This window comes from Odontesthes bonariensis, chromosome 23, assembly GCF_027942865.1.
Source record: "Odontesthes bonariensis isolate fOdoBon6 chromosome 23, fOdoBon6.hap1, whole genome shotgun sequence".
In the NCBI taxonomy this organism is placed as follows: domain Eukaryota; kingdom Metazoa; phylum Chordata; class Actinopteri; order Atheriniformes; family Atherinopsidae; genus Odontesthes; species Odontesthes bonariensis.
The window spans coordinates 21,643,722-21,667,348 of record NC_134528.1 but is presented as its reverse complement, the minus strand read 5'-3'; the positions used below and the strand labels follow the sequence as shown (position 1 = coordinate 21,667,348).

General features: G+C 44.0%; 2 protein-coding genes, 1 long non-coding RNA gene and 1 other non-coding gene across 4 annotated transcripts; 3 read left to right on the top strand and 1 right to left on the bottom strand.

Moving 5' to 3' along the window:
* Positions 1-457: 457 nt before the first annotated feature.
* gspt1 (G1 to S phase transition 1) lies at positions 458-13,774 on the top strand. Its single transcript, XM_075457662.1, has 14 exons — positions 458-868; positions 1,159-1,203; positions 2,516-2,782; positions 2,899-2,932; positions 3,158-3,235; positions 3,387-3,567; positions 3,786-3,940; positions 4,168-4,308; positions 5,058-5,151; positions 8,266-8,346; positions 8,539-8,712; positions 9,283-9,372; positions 9,490-9,658; positions 13,026-13,774. Exons 1-14 carry the CDS (start codon positions 673-675, stop codon positions 13,076-13,078), a joined length of 1,758 nt encoding a protein of 585 aa, XP_075313777.1. The 5' UTR covers positions 458-672; the 3' UTR covers positions 13,079-13,774.
* A 345-nt stretch (positions 13,775-14,119) lies between these two features.
* On the top strand, positions 14,120-19,029 carry rsl1d1 (ribosomal L1 domain containing 1). The gene is made up of 9 exons (XM_075457663.1): positions 14,120-14,197; positions 14,453-14,592; positions 14,725-14,863; positions 15,077-15,225; positions 15,478-15,579; positions 16,029-16,122; positions 17,407-17,517; positions 17,608-17,778; positions 17,921-19,029. Exons 1-9 carry the CDS (start codon positions 14,126-14,128, stop codon positions 18,050-18,052), a joined length of 1,110 nt encoding a protein of 369 aa, XP_075313778.1. The 5' UTR covers positions 14,120-14,125; the 3' UTR covers positions 18,053-19,029.
* LOC142374647 (small nucleolar RNA SNORA55) lies at positions 15,782-15,910 on the top strand. The gene has a single exon (XR_012768767.1). It is a non-coding gene; the product is annotated as a small nucleolar RNA SNORA55 (small nucleolar RNA).
* LOC142374129 (uncharacterized) lies at positions 17,855-22,206 on the bottom strand. Its single transcript, XR_012768647.1, has 2 exons — positions 22,157-22,206; positions 17,855-20,692 (listed from the first exon to the last, which is right to left on the bottom strand). It is a non-coding gene; the product is annotated as an uncharacterized LOC142374129 (long non-coding RNA).
* Positions 22,207-23,627: the final 1,421 nt, after the last annotated feature.

Below are 23,627 nucleotides of genomic sequence, written 5' to 3'. Positions count from 1 at the left end.
TAAAACTTTTTATTTGTATTTATTCACTCAGTGTTATAGTTTCTATGTTTCAGACATGTTAAAATAAATCACATTAAGTTGTGGATTACAGTTTAGTCTGATGAGAGTGGTCCTTTTTTAAATCATTTGAGATTGGTGAAACTGACAGCTGTCAGTCCACCTCCTTGTCTCGGCCGAGGTGCCCTTGAGCAAGGCACCCTACCCCCATGCACCCCGGCGCTGTGAATGGCTGCCCACTGCTCCCGTGTATGACATCTGTCTCTATGAGTGTGTGACCCTGCATGAGTGTGTCAACAGGTGGCAACCTGGATGGGTAAAAAAAAAAAGGTAAAAATTTCGTGTGTATGTGGTATGCACGACAATAAATCTGATCTTAATCTTAAATAACAAAAACGGAGTGATTGGTAATACAGTAGTCAGCATTGTAAGCAGCGGTTCAATGCTGCCCCCTAGCGGTGTTTGGAGTACACGCAGCAGCTGTGCACCACTTCTCGTCAGCTACGGGATCCATATGCTGATCAAAGCCAGGCTTAACAAAGCTATGGGAACTTCACGAAACGTACTGCTAAGAGTCTGAAACACACCAGCAACTAATCGCTTTTTTCACGGAACGAAAAAATTATCCACCTCGGACGTTGGCGATAAGCTTTGTCAACTCTGGAAGAAGCAGCCATGGACCAGAGAGACACAGCCCCGGATTCATGGGAGCTGGAGGAGGATGCCGAGGCCCCGGCTCCCGAAGCGGAGCTCCCGACTGCCTTCGCCGCCCTCAACGTGAACGCCAAGCCGTTTGTCCCCAACGTCAACGCTGCGGTGTTTGTACCGAGCTTCTTTCAAGCCAGCACCGCGGAAATGCCGGCGTCAGACGGTAAGGTTAATGTCAAACACCCGGCTAGAAGTTAGCTTAACTCGCTAGCTTGCTGCTAATCCAGCTAAGTTAGCCTTCCTGCAACTCGCAGTGTTAAGTCCAGCCACTGCCTCAGTTATTGCGTTTCTACTAACTGATCAACAAGTCGGCTCAAGTGTTAGTCATGTGTTGTATTAGTGTATTAGCTGTTGTATAACACAGAAACACTCAGAGGAAAATCTAAGACATGGTCATCCTTTTCTTATAAATATTTATGAAAGTTTGACATGCTTTGTTTTCTGTCTTTAAAGGTACCTCTGACCCAGCTGCTAACATGGAGGTGGCAGACACTGTCGGTATGCATCCACAGTGCACTCATGAGACCGCGTGTTCGGTTTTTTTAAGCTACAGATATGTGTCAGGCAGGTTGTTAGCCGAGGACAGGCGTGGGTACATGCTGAGGCGCACACATTTACCTCCAGCCATATTTGACACCCCATACGGTCTAGGAAAGCTTATGAATATATGCTTGTAGCATCACTTATTGCACCATATTTGGGTTTCTGGCATTGGTCAAACCATGTGCATGGGCCCACGTAGAAAATGATGCAACCTCACTTGTCCCTGCCCAAAATAGACATCCCACTGGCACATGCTATGATAGGTGACAAGTGCTGCATGTCCAAGACCCTGGCCTGCTGTGTGGCCTGCAGAGCAATGTGGAAGTATTTGGTTACTCTCGAAACCTTGTCACTTTGTTCTGGACAGTTTTGATATGCCCGAGTCAGGTTTGTTCACTTTTTTTTTTGGGGGGGGGGGGTTTGGGTCGGGTCGGGTCGGGTCGGAACCAGCTGGAGAAGAGTTAAACAAGACAGGGACACAAACCATCAGACAGAGGTGGCATAAAAGACAGACGAACGAGCGCGATCTGGAGTAACCTCTCCTTTTTCTTACAGACATATTCACAGAGATGCTTGTTCCTTTTAATTTGCCCGCCCCCGCCCCTCAGATTTCTTTGAGCTTGTCTGGAAGACAGTGTAATTACAGCTCGATGAGCCTGTCGACAAAGTCACGGCATGAGTGGCTTTCGGAGTTGCCAGTAGCAATTTCCCACAGGCTCATTATGAGTGACGATTGGTCGAGAAGAAGATGGGTATTGTACATGACTGCTGGGCTGCGTAATTTCATAGTTCACGGAAACGGGAAGCTTATTTGCGTGTCACAGTGGGAATATGTTTCCCCAGCAAGGTTCGGTGGCTATTAATGCACGGATTTCTTTTCCATGTTGTGCTCCTTTGCCAAGCTGTCGCATTTATTGTGTTTTTAACAAATGAGCAAGAGTCACAGACGACATGCAGCGAAGCTCTACGCTGCTCTCGAGGTTATTTGAAAAGTTCTGAAATGTATCACACACACAGAAGAAGCCTAAAGGAACAGACCCGGCCTAAACTGGAATTCCGGTGTTAATGCTTTTACAGCTGCCAAGAATCTTAAAATTGAAGAAGATAATAAGATATTAGAAAAAAAATTCAGGTCTGTTATGTTGCAGTAATTTTCATAGTGGAACACAATCAGCATTTCCCTTCTTTTGTTCGCATGTGTGCCAGAAGTTACCATCACAATCCAGGTAACCGGGACATAAAATGTACTGAATGTGCGTGGTTTTAGCTCCGGTCGAGAACGGAAACACAGAGGCAGACATGACCACAGAGGAGACGTGGGAGCAGAAGGAGGAGCCCGGGGGAGGCGAGGGAGGTGGAGGACAGGAGGACCTGGGGACGGGGGGAGCCTGCGAGGAAGGGGGTGCTGCGGGGAAAGAGGACGACGAGATGATGGAGGAGGAGGAAGAGGAGATGCCCGTACCAAAAGTGGCTCCGCCGCCACCCGATGCGCCCAAGAAAGAGCACGTGAACGTGGTCTTCATCGGTCACGTAGGTGCGTCTGGTTCCTTTGTGCTGTTTATCCTCGTTCTTTTTTTTTCCTTTTTTAAGGGATCACTCTCGAAAAGTTTTATTGATCTTCAAACATTTTGACTTGTTTTTATGCGTCAGATGCTGGCAAGTCAACTATTGGAGGACAGATCATGTGAGTAATCCCATTTTTTGTTCTGTGCCGGCTGATCTCGGTGCTGCGAGTGTTCAGATTTATTCGAACTGTTAACTTTACAACTGCGCGACTAATCGAATTAAAAAAAAAAAAATTATGCACATGCCTTTCACAGCCGCAGCGTACCCAATGACATCGTTGGCTGTCTCTTTGACTACTGTATATTTCTGGTCCGTTGGCTTTAAACTGTGTCGTTCTTCTAAGGTACCTCACTGGAATGGTGGAAAAGCGCACCCTGGAGAAATATGAGAGGGAAGCGAAAGAAAAGAACAGGGAGACATGGTGAGAAAAGCACTCAGCAGTTGGTCACCACAGAATTAAATGAGAAATATCCAGTTAGATGTTTGGACCACATTTTCTTAATTGGCCGCACATGCACATTTTTTTTTTGGTAAACATCGATGATTGCAATGATTCATGGTGGTTGTCGCAGGTACTTGTCGTGGGCTCTGGACACAAATCAGGAGGAGAGAGACAAGGGGAAGACGGTTGAGGTTGGAAGAGCTTACTTTGAGACGGAGAAGAAGCATTTCACCATCCTGGACGCCCCCGGACACAAGAGCTTTGTCCCCAACATGATTGGCGGGGCGTCACAAGCTGACCTGGCAGTTCTGGTGAGGCGGACCGGTAGTCACACTCAAGTGCTCCACGACTAAAACCAAACTTTTCCTTCAGCTTCAGAACACGTCTCCCAACACTCCAATAGCAAAACCCTCTTCTCCTCCGTCCATTTATACCGTACAAACACCTTCATTTCACAGCTTGACTGGATAGCACGCTTCGTCGCCATGTTTGATACAAGACATCTGCTCACTGTGTTGATCTGTTTTAGGTGATTTCGGCAAGAAAGGGGGAGTTTGAGACTGGATTTGAGAAAGGAGGACAGACGCGGGAACACGCCATGCTGGCTAAAACGGCAGGAGTTAAACACCTCATTGTCTTGGTCAACAAGATGGATGACCCCACCGTTAACTGGAGTCTCGATAGGTGAGATTAACGTGGCGCACAGAAAGAAAACACCTAAAAGTGATCATCAGCATTGGTGTTTAGTTTTTCGAAAACATCACAAGCCGCATTTGGGATGTGCTAAACGAATCTGGTTCTTTTATGGTCCCCGCACTCTGCTCCCGTCACAAGCTCCACCAATGGATATGATTTCAAAACATTTTTGGATTTCTTTTCTTTAAATTTGACCCTCCCCTACCTTCCCACAGGTATGAGGAGTGCAAAGAGAAGCTGGTGCCGTTTCTAAAGAAGGTAGGCTTCAACCCGAAGAAGGACATCTACTTTATGCCTTGCTCCGGACTCACAGGTGCCAACCTCAAAGAGCCTGTAACTGAATGCCCCTGGTACACGTAAGTAGCTCACGTACCCAAACGCCATTTTTGTCAGCCTATTTGAAATTTGAGTATGAAACCATAGGCCGCATTAGAAATGTAAGCAAGCCAGTAAATCGACGAGTGAGCACGTAAGAACAGCGATAGGCTGAGGAGAGAGCAGGATTCTGCAGCTTTTAAAGCAGCCGTGTAATCCCTGCTCTCATCATCACCCTAACGGCAATCAGTCATCGTCATCACTACCTCACCCTAAAAGTCTTGTCATTACCTGCAGCCAAATGACAAAGACAGCTGGATGATTATGATAATAACATTGGCCATCACTCCATTCATTCTGTGTAGTTGTACTAATGAAGCTAAACTACACGATGATCATATTAAGCTTTGGAGGTGGAGATAATGGAGGCGACAGGACAGCTGTGAGTTGCCAATGTGGAGGGAGAGTGTGCAGTATTCTTTCTTCATCTCGCTCACCTTCAGGCCTGACTTTTCTAACGGCTCATGCCTTAAATGGAAAAAGACAGTGTTTCTCAGAATTAATGAGGAAAAACTTGGTCTTTGTCTTATTGCTGCACACAGTTTAATCTTCATTGGTGTCGACAGCTCATGAGTCTGAGCAGATTTATTATCTCTGTCTTCTGTGGTTGACCAAACTAACAACTGACTCCCTGAGGAAGAAAAAAAAAAAAAAAAAAAAAAAAAGTGGAAATTTTGTGACGACAGCGTGTAGGCGGGCGATCTTAGGGTTTTTTTGTTTTCTATACCAGGGGTTTGCCATTCATCGCCCACCTGGACAGTTTGCCAAACTACAACAGATCCACTGACGGACCCGTCAGACTACCCATCGTAGACAAGTACAAGGTGAGCAGCAGGAGCAGCCTTTGATTCTCCTCTCTTCTGGGAGAAAAACAGAATTCTGTGGTAGATCGTCTCCTGCGCTGCTCTGGCCTCAGCAGACGTGGGTGTAAAATTTCTTCTGGTTTTGCACACTCGGCCAAAGTCTTCTCTTGCTCCCTTTTCGGTTTGTCATCTTCTTCCCTCTTGGGGGATTTTCCATAAACACGCTCAAACACAAACACCGCAGGCCTCTGCATGCCGTAGTCATTCCTCTTTAAAATAATTCAGCTTCTTGGCACTCACTGTGGTTTAGATAGTGGAAGCAGTTCAAGCACATCCTGAAAGTGTCGGTGGAATTGAGTTATTCTGCAGCCCTTTTAGAAGTCCTCACATTAATCAGCAGCTACCTCATTTCTTCACACGTCGTCCTCTCCCATTGCTGTTGTTTTTGTTGTTTGAATACGCTTTCCCCGTGGCTGCATAAGAGCCTTATGTAGCAGTTTTAACACTAAGTAGCCCTAACTGGTGTTCTCTTGATGTAATGGGATTATGGTTTAGTTAAATGGGCGCTGCTGTACTAATGGTCATCCAGCTAAGACTTGGATCCCTCACGCTTTCATCTTGGCCACGGAGCTGTGGGTAAAACAATTAGCCTAATTATGTTAGCTTGATTATTATACATTATTTTCACAGAGGTGAATCATATGACTTAGGCTGTGTTCGAAACCGCATACTACATACTACATAGTTGCATACGGCATACTTCCATACTGCATACTCATCGATCAGACAGTATGCAGAGCGTTTACCCACAATGCATTTTGCTCCTGCCCGAGCCGAAATCAGCCGGCCTGAAGCTGATTTCGCTTAAGCTCTAAACCACAGCCCTTTTACAGACAGCCGTTCCACTTCCTATTCGCCCCATTATAAAAAATTTGGCTGCAGTTCAGTTGATTTTCTCTGGGGGCGCTGGCGAGCGAGTGCAGAATGATCATTGGCCATAGGGCTGGCGCTAATAACTCAAAAAATGTCCCCGCTAGCGGCTGAAACCTGAAGATAATACTGTGATTTCTGACAGAGGGATGTGGATTTATATCGAAAGTACAATAACCTGGGAGTTATAGCTTTCTGTTTTCTTACAGGTCTGGCATTTGCGAGTCAGTCTCCGCTAGCATCTAGCTAATGGAATCTGAAGAACGCACGGCTGATTACGACCGGCTGCTTTACGGCACTCGTCCACTGTGCCAGAGTGCTAACCTGGTGCCGCTAACAACAACCAAAGCTAAACCAGAGGCTAGTCAGAGAGTATGTAAAAGGGCTGTGCTGAAATCTGTAACTATTTGAGCTAACCCCTCTCTGCTAGCTCAGCGCTAGGACTGACCATGCCGTAAAGTGATGCCACATGCGTGACGTCACTCGGGATGCAATACTGACAATAAATGTGTATTTTAAACAAATCTAGTGAGTCTAAAAAATCAAACCAAGTGCCGTTTTAAAAGATAATTTATCCTGCCTTTAGGAAAATTAAAATGAAAAAATATAAAAAATTCTATCCAAAGCAATGGCTGCATCTAAGGTGGATCACCAGAGAGTTCTGCCTGCTCTGCACTGCTTCGTTGGTGCCCCTAGAGTGCAGTACCACCCGGAAAAAGCCGCCAGCTTTCCCTCTCCTCATAATAGAGACTCTCTGTCTAAACTCTATAAACTTTAGCAACATTTGAAACATTTTCAGGCGAGAAAGTAGTCGTATAGATCCCCAACGTGTTGAAAATATGACAAAATACCGGCTATTTACAATTTTCTTCCGACGAATTCGGCGCTACTAAAGCTAGCCGCAGTGAGCAACGCACTTCCGGTTATTTTCACAAAATTAAAATATTTGTTGCCTTTTATCATAGGGAAAGCCATTACGATACAATTGGTGTTTTTGTTTTAAAAACAGGAAGTGAACCTACCCTCGTTGTAGCTAGCTTGAAACTGCCGTTTTGACAGGAAATGACGATCGGCAACGACACGTTACGTTGCATCTTGGGTAGTTTGAGTATGAGTAGTAACCTCATGATGCATGCTCAACATTTCGGCGAATCTACCCTGCATCCGGGAACTTCTCGCTTACTCAAACTCGCATACTAACTCGAAAAGTTAGTATGGAGTAGTGGGAGAAGTATGCGGTTTCTAACACAGCCATACAGTAAGCAGGTGTGGACTTCCATCAGCAAAGTTGATAGAATTGTAAAAAAAGTAGTGCTTTTAATTATATATATATATATATATATATATATATATATATATATATATAAAGGAGTTTCCTGTGGTCCTCAGTGATGTTTAAAATAGTTAAAAGTACTTTACTGTCCACATTTTCGGGGAACAGTGGTTCACTCTGTTGTGTGGAGTTACATAAGATGATGGACACTGGACTTCCGTGCTGTAATTGCCACCGACAGCAGTCAGTTAAGCTGGTTTGATGTAAAGATCCCAGCCAGCGAGACACAGCTGCCTGGTTTTGTTCAAACCAATAAAATCCACCAAACCACAGAGCCTCGTTTTAATCTGCGTCAAAACCAAAATATAAAGTACACGTTGTACGTTTAAGTGGGACTGTTTGCCGCTGTAGATCTACCCCGGCTCAGTAACCTCCTCAGAGCTTTGTTGGCTGCCACGCTAACTCAAGTTGAGGAGATGAATGATTATTACCCGAAATGTTGAGCCGTCCCTTCGAAATGTATGTGCGAAGCGACAGGATTCTCAAATGCTCGTGTTTTCTAAAGCTCACGCTCGGCTATGCCCGCTGAATGTTGGGAACATGCTCCACGGGCCCAGAATGACTCCACGGAACCAACTGAGCCCATCTGAATAGGCTTTACCAGGTCAGATTATGAGCCACAGAATGGAAATAATTGTTTTACTTTCACACTGTAGGTCAGCATTATGTCATCTTTGTATGATACCTCCAGCAAAATGCTTTTTTCATCCCCTAAACACAAACTCTTCACACTGTAACCTTGATTTAAAAAACTTTCAGCTTGACTGTATCATATTCCTCAGTGTGTGTTCCTTTTTAGGTGGGATCGTAGCTTTTTAAAAACACAAGAAAACCTCAACAATGTTCTGATCCTGTTTTGCACACGTTTGCAGGACATGGGCACAGTCATCCTCGGGAAGCTGGAGTCTGGATGCATCAGTAAAGCCCAGCAGCTGGTCATGATGCCAAACAGAGTGAGTGCCCCTCTGCATGACCACAAGGGCCGAATAAACCATCTTCTCGGAATAGATTTAAGACGACATTCTTGCGTTTCGTGCTGCAGCGCACACACAAAAAAACCCTGTAACCCCTAAAAATACGCTGTCTTAGTTTGATTACCAGTCGTGTGTTCACAACATGCACTTAGAAGTGGGTGTGTCTTGCAGCACACAGTGGAGGTATTGAGCCTGCTCAGTGACGATGTGGAGACGGATGATGCAAGTCCTGGGGAGAACCTAAAGCTGAGGCTGAAGGGAATTGAGGAAGAAGAGATCCTCCCCGGTTTTATCCTCTGCAGCCCTGACAACCTCTGCCACTCGGGCCGCACCTTTGATGCACAGGTAAAATCCAAAAAAACACAAACATCTGAGACTCAGAGTCATTATTCAGTCGGAGTCATTAGCTTGAAGGATATTTGGAATCAGGCTTTTCAAATTGAAGGTTCAGGGAGCAGCAGGTTTCATTAGCTCTAAGTTATTTCTTGTAATCCAATCAAATAACCTCTCCATCATATGCCCCTCCGTTTAATCTTCCCGTATCTCTGTGAAATGCTCTCTCTGATACAACACCCAAAAACCGAATGCATCCTCTCGCAGGTTGGCATAGCAACAGCAACAAATGACTGGGGTCAAGGTCTGTCCAAGCAGGTTCTCTGTGGGCGGGATGGTTGTGCTTCAAACTGATCTGTTTTCCGGCCAAAACATTTATGCAACCTCTATAAAGAGGCAGCCTGTCGTTAGTCTGTCCGATGCGAGCCTGGGTTTATTGTTCGGTTTTTCCAGAGAAATCTTCTCCTCTCGCTAAATGTTGAGCGTTTTAACGTTTTTAACGAGAGAATCGGGCAAGCTGTGAGCAGTCTTAAGAATCTCTTTAAAGACTGACATGTTGCTGATTCCGACCGTTCGTTTCAGATCGTCATCATCGAGCACAAATCAATCATTTGTCCCGGTTACAATGCAGTCCTTCACATCCACACCTGCATCGAAGAAGTGCAGATCACAGTAAGTTGCTAGACCTCTGTTTTTTTGTTGAATCTCCTCAACCCTCCTTAAGTTCATTTAATTGCCTCCTGTGGCCTGACTGGACTTGAAATCAAACTTTTGAAATTCTGACCGCAGGCCTTAATCTGTCTGGTTGACAAGAAGACGGGAGAGAAAAGCAAAACACGACCTCGCTTTGTCAAGCAGGACCAGGTGTGTATCGCCAGGCTCCGGGCAGCAGGAGTCATCTGCTTAGAGACCTTCAAAGACTTCCCTCAGATGGGACGATTCACGCTGCGAGACGAAGGTAAGGACAACGTCTTGTGGTCGAGTCTAAAAGGTAACGCCAAGTCTGCCATATCCTATCAAGAGGCTGCAAAAAAACTAGAGTTTATTAGCTTAAAAATTGAAGGAGTGTAAAGGCGGATTTACAGTTGATGCGTCGCTCACGGCGCAGCCGACCCGTGACGTCAAAATGAAAACACTCAGACTGGTGATATTAAAGCATCGACATAGTGTCTTTTTGCACTGTGGTCCCCACATTATAACGAATTAAGGGAGGTTTAAGATCACAAACACTGTCTGCACAGACGTGACTTGGCTGATGCCACGGCTCTGCGGTAGCTCTATGACCCCGTGGAAAACAAGTGGTCGGATAGCTCTCAAGCTGACCCAACAGTAGCAGCAGTGCAGAACGGGCATCCTGTGGCCAGCTGCACGAAGCTGCACCTTAAGTTGTCTCCACAAAAACTACAATTATGTTCACCGCATTCGTCATTGTGTTTGCGAACTGTGACGTCGACACAGCACCACAAACATTCACACTGGTGCTTCAGGCTTTCTGGACTCACTGCAGCCTTTTTCCCTAAACACTAAGCACAGCCACCACAGTAGCAGGACGTCGTACAGGAAGTGCAATGTGCATACATTAAAATACCTACACAGCTTCAACTTCCCTGTTTTAAGATTTTTTTTTTTTCCATGTTTTTGCAACATTCACTATGAGAGCCGATACACATCAGCACCATTTGAAAGTCCTCACATAAGCTCAAATGAGACTAACCAGGCACACAAAGCAGAGTTGATTTTAACCAGAACACACTGCTCAGCTTCCAGCTTTGGAACCGCCGTGTTGTGGTCCTGGCTCTGCTGGTGTGTTTCAGATCTGATGCGGTGCTGCATTTCAGGTTCACTCTTCACAAAATGAAGCCATTTTTTTTTTTTTTATTGCTTTCATCGGGCCTCATGCAACAACCGTTAGTACAAACAGATTTTTTCTTAAGTCGTGCGTACGAGTGATTTAAGAGAATTTGCGCATTCACCAATTTTTTCCGTATTTTACGTTTTCTTTCAGGTACTAACAGGGTTGACTAATGGATTGTATATTTAATTACTTTGAAGCAAACATAAATAAATATAGACATTATTCTGATTGACTTAAAGGCGGGGTAGGGGATCTTTTTCTGGAACATTTTTTTACATATTGCTTGAAATACTCTTCACACCCCCATTGTAACCAATTAATTAAAAGTTTTGACACAAATATGAAAAGTTTTAGTGGTCTCTAGAACGTACAATCTAGGAGAAACAGACAGCCGTCTATCAAACTGCAATCTGCTCCTCCCTCCCCCTCCCCCCCCCCGGTGCGCGTACCCTGCTCCGTGAAAGAATTACGCGTCCAGAAGCTTGGCAGGAAGCTAAACTAGAGCCAGCTTGCCTAGCACCTACCATTATTAAACGTATAGTTAGCATAAACTAAATACTAAATACGGCAACGATTGATGCTTGCTGTCAGAACAGCGCTCGTGCACCTTCGTGCTCGTGCGCGTTCATGTCCTCTAGAGGCGTGCCTTTGGGGGGAAAGTGAAGAAAAGGGTTGGGACTTTTTACCTGTGTATTTTCAAGATGCAGCTTCGCTGGACTCAAAATCCAGGATCTCCTACCCTACCTTTAAATCGTGCACTAATTGAAGGTTAATTTGACTCTGTATATAAGAAGGTCAATGGGAAGCGTAACCAGCCACTGACTTGCTACTTTTGGATGCCTTAGCGCGTCAGGCTCTTGGAAGAGAGCGTGTAGATATCCTTGCGGAGACAGACGAATGGCTGACATCGCGATTAAGATTGCCAAGGACTGTGCTGCTGCAAATATGCAGCTTGCTAGAGCCACAACTCCAGAGAGAAACACGACGATCAAACACCCAGCAATAGACTGCACACATATACGCATCAAAGCACCCGTGCTGTTGTGGAGCGCACTGAGCTGAAGGTCAGGTGGGTGTGTCTCGATATGGGAAGGGGGGAGGGGGGGGGGATTAACAGCACTCATAATAACTTCCCATTTCTTCACTTTAGCAGGTTCTGTAATTCCACTGCTGACACTGCTAAAAATGACAGATTTTCCTTTTTGGGTCTCTGAAAGCAGAACTTCCGTCTCAGAGCCCCTAAAGTTGTTCTTTTTGCGCATTGATGACATTCTCATGACTCAACACTCAACACTTCCTGGCACAGGAGCGAGGAAGCACAGCCTTATATGGTATTATTTTGGGCTTGGAGTATGCAAATCTACTATTCTTGTGCACGTAAACTTAAATACGCACAGGTGGGATTTATCTTTTACGCAGCTCGTTTACACACTTTTTCCGAAGTTAAGAGCGTTTGTTGAATCTGACGTGGCGTGTTCGTACGAGACCTTCGTACGAAAAAAGTAAGAGAAATTTAGAATAAAAATACGAAAATGTTCTTGCATGAGGCCCATTTGTTTCTCTGCCATTTAGGTAGACGGCCCAAGTTCCGCAAATCATTGCACTTCCCATGGCAAAGGCAGAGCAGTCAGCAAACCAGTTCCTAGTCCGAAGCTAATGCATTCATTAGGCCTTTTTACATCGTTTTTGCTCACCTCATATACTCAAGCTCACCCCGTCATAAATTTATGATTTTGGACCTGCCCTAATAATCTTGAGCAGAAAATAAATTAAAAATAAGTATAAAAAAAACCCCCGCATTCCGTGACTTTTAACATGTTTTGAGCAACTACAGTCATACACTCATGAACACGTCTCCATGAAAATCTCTGAATTTGCTTTACTCTATGACTTTTCAAAAGTGGCAAGAGAAAGCAAAACACAGCACAGCTGTGGAAAGTAGCGACCTGACTGTAAACTGAGTGCGGTTCAAATCTATCATTTAAAAACGGTCACATGTACTTAAGCGTATAAAATAGTTTTTCCCCGGTCAGAGAACATTCTTCTCTGGACGTGTTTATTTTCTTCATTTCACACCAAAAAAAAACATCGTGACGTGCTGTGGTTAAGGCACAGTTGGACGCACCTTATAGTTTGTCCCTTATGTTTGGTTGCCACGGTGTAATGGCCTAACTCGCTTTAAGGAGTCACTTTAGTATAAGGTCAATGTAAGGAGAATACCTTAAATGCTTGTAAAGAAATCTTATTAGTGTTTTGTGCTGCTGATTTTATCATAAGAATTCACAGTCTTGAGAAGTCTTGGCAGGAGGTGCTTTGTGAGCACGGTGACGGGTCAGATCGGTAGGAATAGTATCTGTCGGAGTATTTCTGATCTCAAGCGTTCCTTTAAAGAAGGTTTAATTCTCCTGCGTCTGTTTTAGTAGTCGTCTGTGGTCACTGTGTGATCCCTCGTTTCTCTTTATATCACCAGGTAAGACTATCGCCATTGGCAAAGTGCTGAAGCTGGTGCCGGAAAAGGACTAAACACACCAGTGGCAGCATGCATGGAGTTCTTCCACTCGTCCGCAGAGGAGAAACGCTGCCCGGGCCGACCCCAACACCGACTCTCTCTTTACACACAACTTTGCTGAAGAGAAGAACAACGACCACAAGGAGGGAGGAAGGAGAATAAAATCATGTCAAATGAAGAAAACAAGACTGAATCAGTTTTTACGATGAACAATATAAAATGAGAGACCAAGTCCAGTGTGTCAGCTTTCTCATATTGAGAGCTCAGCTATGCCACTAATGTAGCCACATGCCACACCACCCCCCCCCCTTTTACTCCCAGGGCCAACTGTGCTGTCGGCTGGCCACACCATTTGTTTTTAGAATGGAGTTGGATGCAGTGTTGAAGAGTTTTGAGAAGAAGAAGAAGATGGTAAAAGAAAATAATCAAATTCAGAATGATTTCAGAATCCTGCAAAACCGCAGAGTTAGCTTGTAGTTATACTATTAAAGTGCTTCTCCCTTTTTAAGAGTGTGGTTAGGAATCCAGCAGACTTTTGATTTGGTTTTAAGGATTGCTGTTTCAATTTGGTCTCTCTTCACGTGAGATGCTTTAACTGGACTGAGCTCCCACACAGTAATTACTCTCGTGATCCAGTCTAAACACACATGGACACATGCAGCTGTTACATAATCTCAACAGAAAATAAATGATCAAGCTGACAAAAAGTTGCACTTGTTCTGTTTTATTATTGGCGCATATTCATCATAACCGGGATGTACTGCTTGCACTAATACCACATTTTTTTAACTCCAAGCTTCTTATACACTTTGATGTTTTCTTTGTCAAAATGAAGCTATACAACGCGTGAGAAATAATCCCACAGCGATGTTATTCTTACTCTTAAATATCTTCTTTAAATTTAAATTGAATTACAACGAATGAATTCACTCTAATATTTGATTTATTTCCAACTCGGAAACGTCTTCGCCACTAATGTTTAGCTTTGTCAGATGTTTCATACAAATAAAGTTGACAAATTTGTATTCGTCGACGTCACCCCCTAGAACGGCACTCTGCGCATGCGTAGCCCCATTACACGTGAAGCCGACAGCATGGCCGAGAAATCAGAAGTGGAGTTAGACCAAGCGCAGGTAAAAGTTTCTTCTCGCTCGCTGTTTTGTTTGTACTTTGATGTAAGATGTTATTTCTGGTACTAGTAATCAATATCATGACTTATGATTTGTATAGACGTCTACTATAAGCTAGCTAAGCAATAGCAATGGCTGGTTTGTTTGCTGCTAATGAGTTTAGCCACAAAGCTAGTTAGCCCGTAGCGGCTCGACGGCGTGTGAATTGGTTGAAGTTTTTCTTCGTCTTTTTGTAAGTGAAATGAATTTGGCTTACAGGTGAAGAAGGCCGTCCAAGCCTTGCAGGCTTTCCTGAAAACCAAGGCAACGAGCGACTTACTGTCCCTGGACGACACTCAGCATTTTAGCCTGCTCTTCACCCTTTGGAAGGTCCCCAAAACAGCACAGAGCATCCGCATGTGAGTCCACCTCACAGCGACCCATAGGCCCTCTTTTTTTAAAAATTTTTTTTGTTGTATTTCCTCTGTGGTAGTATTTTCTAATCGGAGCAGAAATAATTGATACTTGTATAATCTGTGCTCCTTTCTCAGTCCTTTGCCCCATGGCCAGCGTCCTGACACCGAGGAGATCTGCCTTTTCACCAGAGATGAGCCCAAAATGACCTCAGAGCAAACCGAGCGGTTTTACAAGAAGCTGCTGGAGGAGAGGGGCGTCAAAAACATATCTGAGGTACCGTACAAAGTATTTCTGAGTATTTATAGTCACTTCGTTTATGTTTGTATGAAGAGCTGCTTTGAGCAAATTCATTGCAGTCAAATAATAATTAAGTGCAATTATTACAGCAATGTTTGATTAGGAGCCCCATTGATTTGTGTATTCTAACTTGTAGAAACCTTTGATTAGATGTTTAGTTCTACATTAGACTTTGTTTTAAATTTGCAGATTATACCATACAAAGTACTGAAGACGGAGTACAAGCCATTCGAAGCCAAGCGTCGGCTTCTGGGGAACTTCGACCTGTTCCTCTCCGACGACCGCGTCCGCCGCCTGTTGCCGTCCCACCTCGGAAAACACTTCTATGAGAGAAAGAAGTAAGAACCAGCCCGACCACTGCTCAAAGTGCATTCTATATGAGGGGAAAATGCAAGGAGCTGGGTCTGAATGCAACTTATTACTCTTTATTCAATCAGAGAGTCTGCTTTAATGTCCGAAAAAGATGAAGTCGATCAGGGCAGAATCCAATTATGGAAGGACGGCGGAGTTAAGATTTTTGTAATGGTGCCTGACGCTGATATGAGACGAATTTCTCTCCGTAATGTCACCCCGTTTCCTGTCTTTGCCAGAGAGCCGCTGTCTGTGAACTTGAAGAGTAAAAATCTGGCCAGAGACATTGAGAGAGCCATCCAGGGCACCATCCTGAAGGTTACCAACAAAGGCTGCTGCTGGTGAGACTTACCCCACCGTTTACACTCAAACCAGAATCCACTTACGTTCTGTGCTTTTCGGCTACAGAAGATGATTTTTTTTTTTTTAATTTAATAATTTTTTTTTGCCCTCCCTCAAATGTTGGGAGGAAAACAAAATAAGAAACTACATTGTGTAGAATGTTTGAGTTAAAGTTTTTTTTTTTTCCTCGGAGAATCAATAGCACCTCAGTACAACCCCCGTCAATTCCTCTCGTTTGACGTGGGTATCGTAGGTGCCAGAGAGACTCAAAGTAAATCCAGATGGACCTCCTCTCCCTGTGGAGCCTGTCTCTACAACTTTGATACACGATATGCATTTCGTCAGGTTCTCACGAGATGAATAGATTCCTCGTTGTTTAGTTTTTTTTTTTTTTAACCCGTTGGACTGATGCTGCCTCGGTGAGTTTAACCCACTAACTGTGTTGCAGTATGGCTCGTGTCGCCCACGCCGGGATGACCGCAGACGAGGTGACGGAAAACATCGAGGCTGCAGTCCAAACTGTGGTGGCCAAACTACGAATGGTGAGGCCAGCGATGAGAATGGTCTGGTTTTTTTTGTTTGTTTGGGTTTTTTTAGCAGTTCAAAAAATACTTTTTTGTCGTGCCATCTTTATCCTGTTTTTCAAGTGTTGCTGCTTCTCTTTTTTTTTTTCTGTGCATCTAAAAAAAAGTGTATTTTTACTTTGTCGCTCCCAGTCAGAGCAGACAAACAGCTGTTTTCTGTCCCAGCTGCTTGGTAGACACGTGCTTATTCACCCCAAACTTTGGAATATTTTTTAAGAAACAGAGTATTGGCGAGGATCGTGGCGCATTCTGGGGGGCAGCCACCATATATGCAGACAGGCGCCGTTTATTTACTCGTACAAAGTCTTTACAGTAACCACAAGCGTTACTGTTTGGGAGTTTCAAACCCAAACTAAAACAGGATCTATGAGAGACACACAGATGGAAGAGATAACAAATTAGTTATCTTCATCTAGAGTGCAGGTTTTATTTCTTTCTTTCTTAACCATCCTGTTGTCTTGCGGGTCAAAAGTGACCCACTACCATGTTTACCTGTAGAAAAAATACCTTAAACTATCTTTTTCCAACTTGAAATGTTATGACTTTTCCTAAAGGGACCCCATCATTAGAAAAAGTCATACTTTATTTTTGTTTATGTTTCCATGTGGGCTGTACACCACTAGGGTACAAAGATTGTCTTATGGGTCATTTTTGACCCGTGAATTATAAAAACATTTAAACACCAGAAAAAAGTTCAGTTTTTTTCCCTTTCAATATAATTAATTCAGAAGTAGTTACTTCACATTTATATAATCCAATAATAAACCTTTATTATGTTAAAGAAAACTTAGAAAACAAGAAAACCGTTGGTCCAACTGACAGTTGGTTTGTGGCTAAAAAAAAAGTGTAATCCTGAAAACTGGTGATTGTCTTTTAGTATTGTGTAACAAAAAAATACATGATAAAAAATGTATTGAGTTGAATAGATAAATAACAGGTGGTTTCATCATACAAAATAGATTTTGGATTTAAAATTCAATTAAGTTTACTTTATTTTGGGGCTTTGGTAGGGCGGGTCATTTTTTACCCATAGGACAAGGGGAGTAAACACAATGTTAAGACCGCACAAGGGTTCATTTCCGTGTTTCCAAAGGTGATGTGTCGCTAATCAGGCTGATGTTAATAAGTTTTAAGAAAATGAATTAAAGGGAGCCACAACGTGCAGATTTCTTTGCTTCAGCTCAGCCAAAGTGGGCGTGCTCCATCCTTAAACTGATTGGCGCCTCTCTGATTTGCTCACAGAAAGGTCCAGTGATGAAGCTGATCCATTTAAAGAGCCAGACATCGGTGGCCCTGCCCATCTACACCTCAGCCCTGAGCCACCTCAGTGTGTTGGACACTGCCAAAGACAAGGTGAGACCGCTCAACTAATGGCCTCGTTCATCAAACCATTTCTTAATGCGGGCGAGGGAACCAAACGGTTTGCATGCTTGTGACTTTCAGGAAGCGCCAACTAAAAAGCAGGCCAAGAAGAGCAAGGCGCAGAACAAAAAGTCACCAAATACCACAGCAAATGGGAAGAAAGGGCTGAAGAAGAAGGCGAAGGAGGGAGAGGAGGAAGAAATCCCACAGCTGGTTCCCATAGAAATGCCTAGCAAAAAGCCTAAACTGGAGGTCAGTATTATTCACAGCTGCTACAATTTAAGAGCTCTCACTACTTAGCTTAGTTTCAGCTAACCATGTGGAACAATTTAGGTGTTTTTTGGATGATTTGTAATGATCGGACCGACGGTGCCCATTTTTCTCTCTGTTGTAGAAACCATCCAAAAAGAAGCAGCTGCAGAAGGCACCCAAACCTGCTGTGGTGAAGAAAGGAACAAAAGCTCAGAGCAAACTCACCAACAAGGCTTCAAAGACGATGAAAAGAAAAGGAACTAAAGTGAAATGATCTTCATTGGAACTCGTCTCAACATGAACATTTGACTCAGTTCACCGGGAGCAGCTCGTTCGTGGAATGGGCTGTTTTTTTTTGTCCTCTTTCTTTTTTTTCTCTTTTTCTTTCATCACAGTCGTTATTATAAAACCTTATCTGAAATGATCTCATTGGTTGTGCTGTGTCATCTGAATGCTTTGTAACAGTTCTCCTTGTTCTCAAGAGTTGATCTACATGTCACGGCAGAAGTGGAAATATTGTTTAGAATGTCTGTTTAATTGGTGTATCGGCAAGCCTCGAAACGGAGCCATCATGCAGAGTCGGCACCCTGAAGCTGGTCGAGATGAGAGAATACAGCCTTTAAGTACTGTTCTGAAGTTCAAATTGGATGACGGTGTCAGCTTTGAAAAAGATTTGTGGTCAGGGAGTGTCGATCCTGGCAAATTGTGTTCCACAGCAGGAGGTTTTAAAGGTATTCGTGCTTGTTGTGCTGATGTATATGCTTGAGTTGAGGACTCGGCAAAAAACATTTTTCTACACTTTCCAACATGTCTACTCTTCAGGCCTTTTTCTTTTGTGACGAGCGCGCGACCTTAAAAGCAGAAATCGCATCCATTTGGGATTAACTTTTCGGGAGTTTGATAAAACGACGGAACCAACTCTTGAAGCCTGACGCTCTTCCCAGAAAGGCCGTTTCATTCACGACGAATAATTTTGCCCAACTAATTCCGCAGCCCGAAGCTCTAAATCTGCGTTTCGTTGGCCGTTATGCGGTCCAACATTCCATTTCAGAATTTCAACCTGCAACTTTCTCAGGTGGCAGTAAAATACAATTATATGGGGGAAGATTTAAACATGATTTTGGAGTGTTTGGAAATAAAATGTTCCATAAAAAGACTTGTGACCTATTTGCTAGATAAATTGATTTTTATTTTTAAAACTGGAATGGCATTGACCAATCTTACAGCCATTAAATATGAACTGCCGGACAACGTCTTTGTGCTCTGACATTTGTTAGCCTTGAACACCGTTTACACTGAGCGAATGCAGCCATCGGGCCCGTGCTTGCATAGCTGCCAGCTGTATCAGGTGGCGGCTCTATTGTTAATGGGATTAGCCTGTAGCTCGTGCAGCTGCTACCTGCATGTAATAATGCTAAGTGGACACAAGTGTATCCAGTACACGAGACTTTGGATCTTCATAATGTTTCTGTCTGAGGACGCCAAGCACAAACCATAATCTCCCTTTTTAAATTTTTTTTTTTTCATATGTGGTCGTCTTCATTTCAGTAAACAGTATTTCACTCATTTAATTATCTTTTTGGCAGAGGGGGGTTCTAACAACGTGAGCCGAGTATGAAGGTTTTTGTTGTCAACAGGTGGGTCGGGTCTGTCTGTTCATCCAAGCCCTCCCTCTGCTGTGTGGGTGCAGTGGGCCGTCTGGAATTACAGTGTGGTCCCGGGTTACTGGGCAGGAGCATAAGGGATGCATCGTGCACACACTTACTTTTTCATCATACAGGTGATGCAGCTCCTTCATGTGACCTGTCGGGAGGCGGCTGCGTTCGCAATCCATTCCCCACAGGCTGCTGGAACAACTGGGGCGAGTGGAGACTGACTCGCAGTGCAATTTTTGGAGGGCTGTTAATATCCGGTGTTTCTATTATTTGTAAAGTATCTCAGAAGGTGGAAATAAAGAGTTAACGGGCACCGTTTCAACTATGGAGACAATTGGCGAAACTTGGCTGCCAGATGGGAGTCGCGGCCCGTGTCCAGACCCTCAGTCTGCGGCTGCACTGTCCCCAGGCTGGGCCTACCTCCACAAACCCATCATTGCAATGGTGCTGGGATCTCTGATGTCTGCTGCAGGCGCGCTTCTCTTCCTGCTCCAGTCCTTGGGGGTGACCGACGCGTCCCGCTCTGTGGCCTCGGCCTGCCTGTCTATAGGGCTGATGTTCGTGGTGGTGGGGCTGGTGTGGATCCCCATTCTTAAAGACAAGCACAGGCGGAAACGATTCCCTCGGGAGGCTTGAGCAGAAAATGGGAAATGACTGTAAAGTGTAAGAGGGAGGTGTTTATTTTTGTCTGTGATGAAGCAACTGAAACATCCAATGCAGCCATGCTGGTGTGGCTCATGCTGATAACGGCTTGTGTGGGTTGTACTTTGATCTGCGTGACAGCAGGTTGCTTCATGTGAGGTGTCCACTTGACTGTGCTGCTGCACCTGTCGCTTTGGGACTGCTCGTGGTTCTGGTTCAGAGGATCTCCAGTGCCATCATGTCAACATCTGTACAGATGGAGCCAGTCATAGAGAGGTGGTACGGAGGAGTTGGCCGCTGCAAGTGCTCGTTCTGGTTCGCAGTGGCCCACGACATACTCGGTGTCTTGATCATAATGGTGGGGGTGTTCGGAGGGCTTGTTATCCACGATTTGTTGATCTACGGCGGTGCCATCATCATCTTCCTCAGCCTGATCTGGTGGGTGTTCTGGTACTCGGGCAACATTGATGTGCCAACGGAGGAACTGGAGGATGACGTGGGCTTGATCAAGCTGAAGAAACGCGGGCTCAGGCAGGTTGTGAGGCGGGTGTCTGACCGCCTCTCCAACGGGATCAGGAACTCTTTCAGGAGGAAAGGCCAACCCGCCGGAGAGAGCCCTGCAGGTGACAACAGACCTTCAAGCGCCTTTACAGAAGTGTCACTCGCCACTATAAATGACAGCAACAATGCCTCCTTATCGAAAGAACTTCAAAGAGAGGCATTGTCGATATAAATGAATACAGAACAGACCGCAAACGACGCCAAGAGGCCTCAGACTTGAGGGATGTAGTGTTTGCTCTGTTCTGGTAATGATTAGACAACATCGAAGTCTTGTCCAGATAAGATTCACATGCTTGTATGGTGCTGATAAGACCTAAACTTTGCCCACAATAGTAATGTTTTCGCTGGCCACTCTATCCACAGCTTTCTCACCAGTTTTTGAAGGAGAAAGTTGTGACTGTAAATAGAAAGATGAGGGGTACGATGCAACTAAGACCTTTTCTTTATCGGGGTGATCTGGAACGAGCACAGTCGTAGCTGCTTTTATTTTCAGTCTCAGTATGCGCTCGTGGCTGTGATGCAGGACGACGAGCCTAAACGCCAGTTCCAAAGGACTTGAAATCACACAAAAAAAAAAAAAGCAACACCTTCTGGGGAGTCTCAGCCACACCCCAGGACCAACAGAGATGGTGCAGAATGACTTTAAAACGTCCTGAGACTCTGGATGAGTTTAACCATCCGAATTTCCTCTTCAACATCAAACGGTTCTGACCTGCAGCGGCGCGGCTGAAATGTTTGTTTGATGTACTTTTTTCCTTCAGCACCGAGGAATATTCGCCTTTATCATTTATGAGATCTGAAAACGGTGTGTTGTCAGCTAAAAGATGTCGAGATGTCTTCTTCTGTCGAGAAGATCTGTAAATACTCTGTTAATAAATGGGCCTAAAGCGAAGGTGAGAAAGTTTAAATGCCATCATCGCCTCGTCCTTCATTCATAAATCCAGAAATTGCTCATGTGCAAGTATTTCTCATTTCCAGCTGTACAAAATGTCTGCTGCACGACTTTTCAGTGCCGTGCAACTTAAAGCTTCTCAACAAACCCACGGAAGCTGTACATGTTGAACTTGAAAAGCTTTGATGCCATAAATCTTGCCTGGCGTGTGTCCCGAAAAACTCACACATGTGGGAGTACAGAGAATTGTTTCCAGCGTAAAATCTGGAATGTGCAGATTTGTCAGCATGAAGAAAACACATCAAAGACAAATAATAATAACCTAAACATGTCTGTGAATGTAGCAGCAACCGCAACACAGATCGATTAAAGTTGAAATAAACCAACTAATAACTAAAAAAGAATGCAAAAGAAGATGGGAGATAGATCTAATAAACTCAGATAATTGAAGCATGTTTTGGCTTTTTCAGTAATTAATGCGCATGCTGGCTGGCTGTTGATGACTTATATAACATCAGAAAAAAGAGCGAGCAATTACAATGACGCAAACATTAGCACAAAAAAGTAAAACATGGAGCATACCTGACAAAATAAAATGCCAAATATAAATGACAAAATGTAGGCTCACCTTTCCTCACCGAACATCAGAAAAAAGAGGAAGAGTTTACCCGGGACCGTATTTTGTCACAGATGTTGCTCCCCCATAAAAGAATGTACAGAAACCGAAAAAGAAAACAAAAGTTCCACCTGACTAGTCTTATAAATGTCATAAAAACTATTAAAAACAATAATTTTGCGGAATTATACACAAGCCAATTTAACCCTTGTTACATCTATACTATTGATTTTTCTTTCCATATGTTCCAAATTAACTTAAGAATAGTGGCATAGTAAATAGCATTGTTGGGCTCTGTGAATGATGATGAGTGGCATTGGATTCACCGTGGATGCATCATGGTGCCTGGACCCTTCTCAGATTTCTCATGACTTCACTTCCTATGTCTGCTGAGGGGCACGCACCCTCAATATGTGTAATCTTTTATTTATGAATAATACAAAAAAAAATCACAGCCTGTATATGTAATGGAAATTGGACAAAGACACCCCTCCCCAACATTTGTTCACCCTTATCGTTCATGTTGAGGTCCGGATCGGACAATATTTCCGATCTTGCCTGTTTCAGCTGGCTTCTTGGCTCCAGCCTTATCTTCTTGTTTTGAATCATGCGCTGTTGTAACCTCGGTAAGCACTCCATTGGCACTGTGTCGCAGACTGCATAAATAACACCGTTTTTCATTTCTCTAGCACTTCTCCTTGACAAGCCTCGACAGTGTGAGAACACTTCCTCATGAGATCTAGGCTCCAACACACTCGCAAAAAAAGCCAAGTGTTGGATTTCCAGTCTCGCTTTATTGTGGTTTCTTTTCCACAGCGAACCCCTGATAAGTTTTGTGACTGTGCCCGGTTACACAGTCGCATTTTTAATGCCTTGATAAACCTTTTAATGACAGAGATGCAAACAACTGCCAAAGTCCCCGACACAACCTTTGTCGTAGCTCCTGCTACAGCAAGCGTAGCAAGGACCACAAAGACATCAGGGTGACCTCACTATTACAGCTGGAAAGTAGGGAGCTGGCCAATGTGCTGCTTGAACAATATGAGCATAGTGCAGATATATTTAGGCAAATAAAAAGGAATGTGAATGGCAGAAAAGTCCAGCTTTAAACAGTTCATTAGTAGCATTACTGTACTTAACTTAACGTCATATTTACCTGAGCTTTTAACAGTCCGCAGTCCTGGTAGAGCTCTGAGGTCAACAGGTCAAAATACAAACCCTGGGGTGACCGAGCCTTTTCCGTCGCTGCCCCCAGGCTCTGGAATAAGAGCTGCATCTTATCTCTGACCCGGGCCTCTTCAAATCTAGGCTAAAAACCTACTTATTTAGGATTGCTTTTAATAGCCAGTAGTATGATGACACTTTTATCTGATTTTATGTTATTCGATTTTGTTGTATTTTATTGCTTTCACTGTTCTTTTATTGTTTTTATTTGTTTTTACTTATTCTTCTCTTTGTTTATTACCTGTTGTAAAGCACTTTG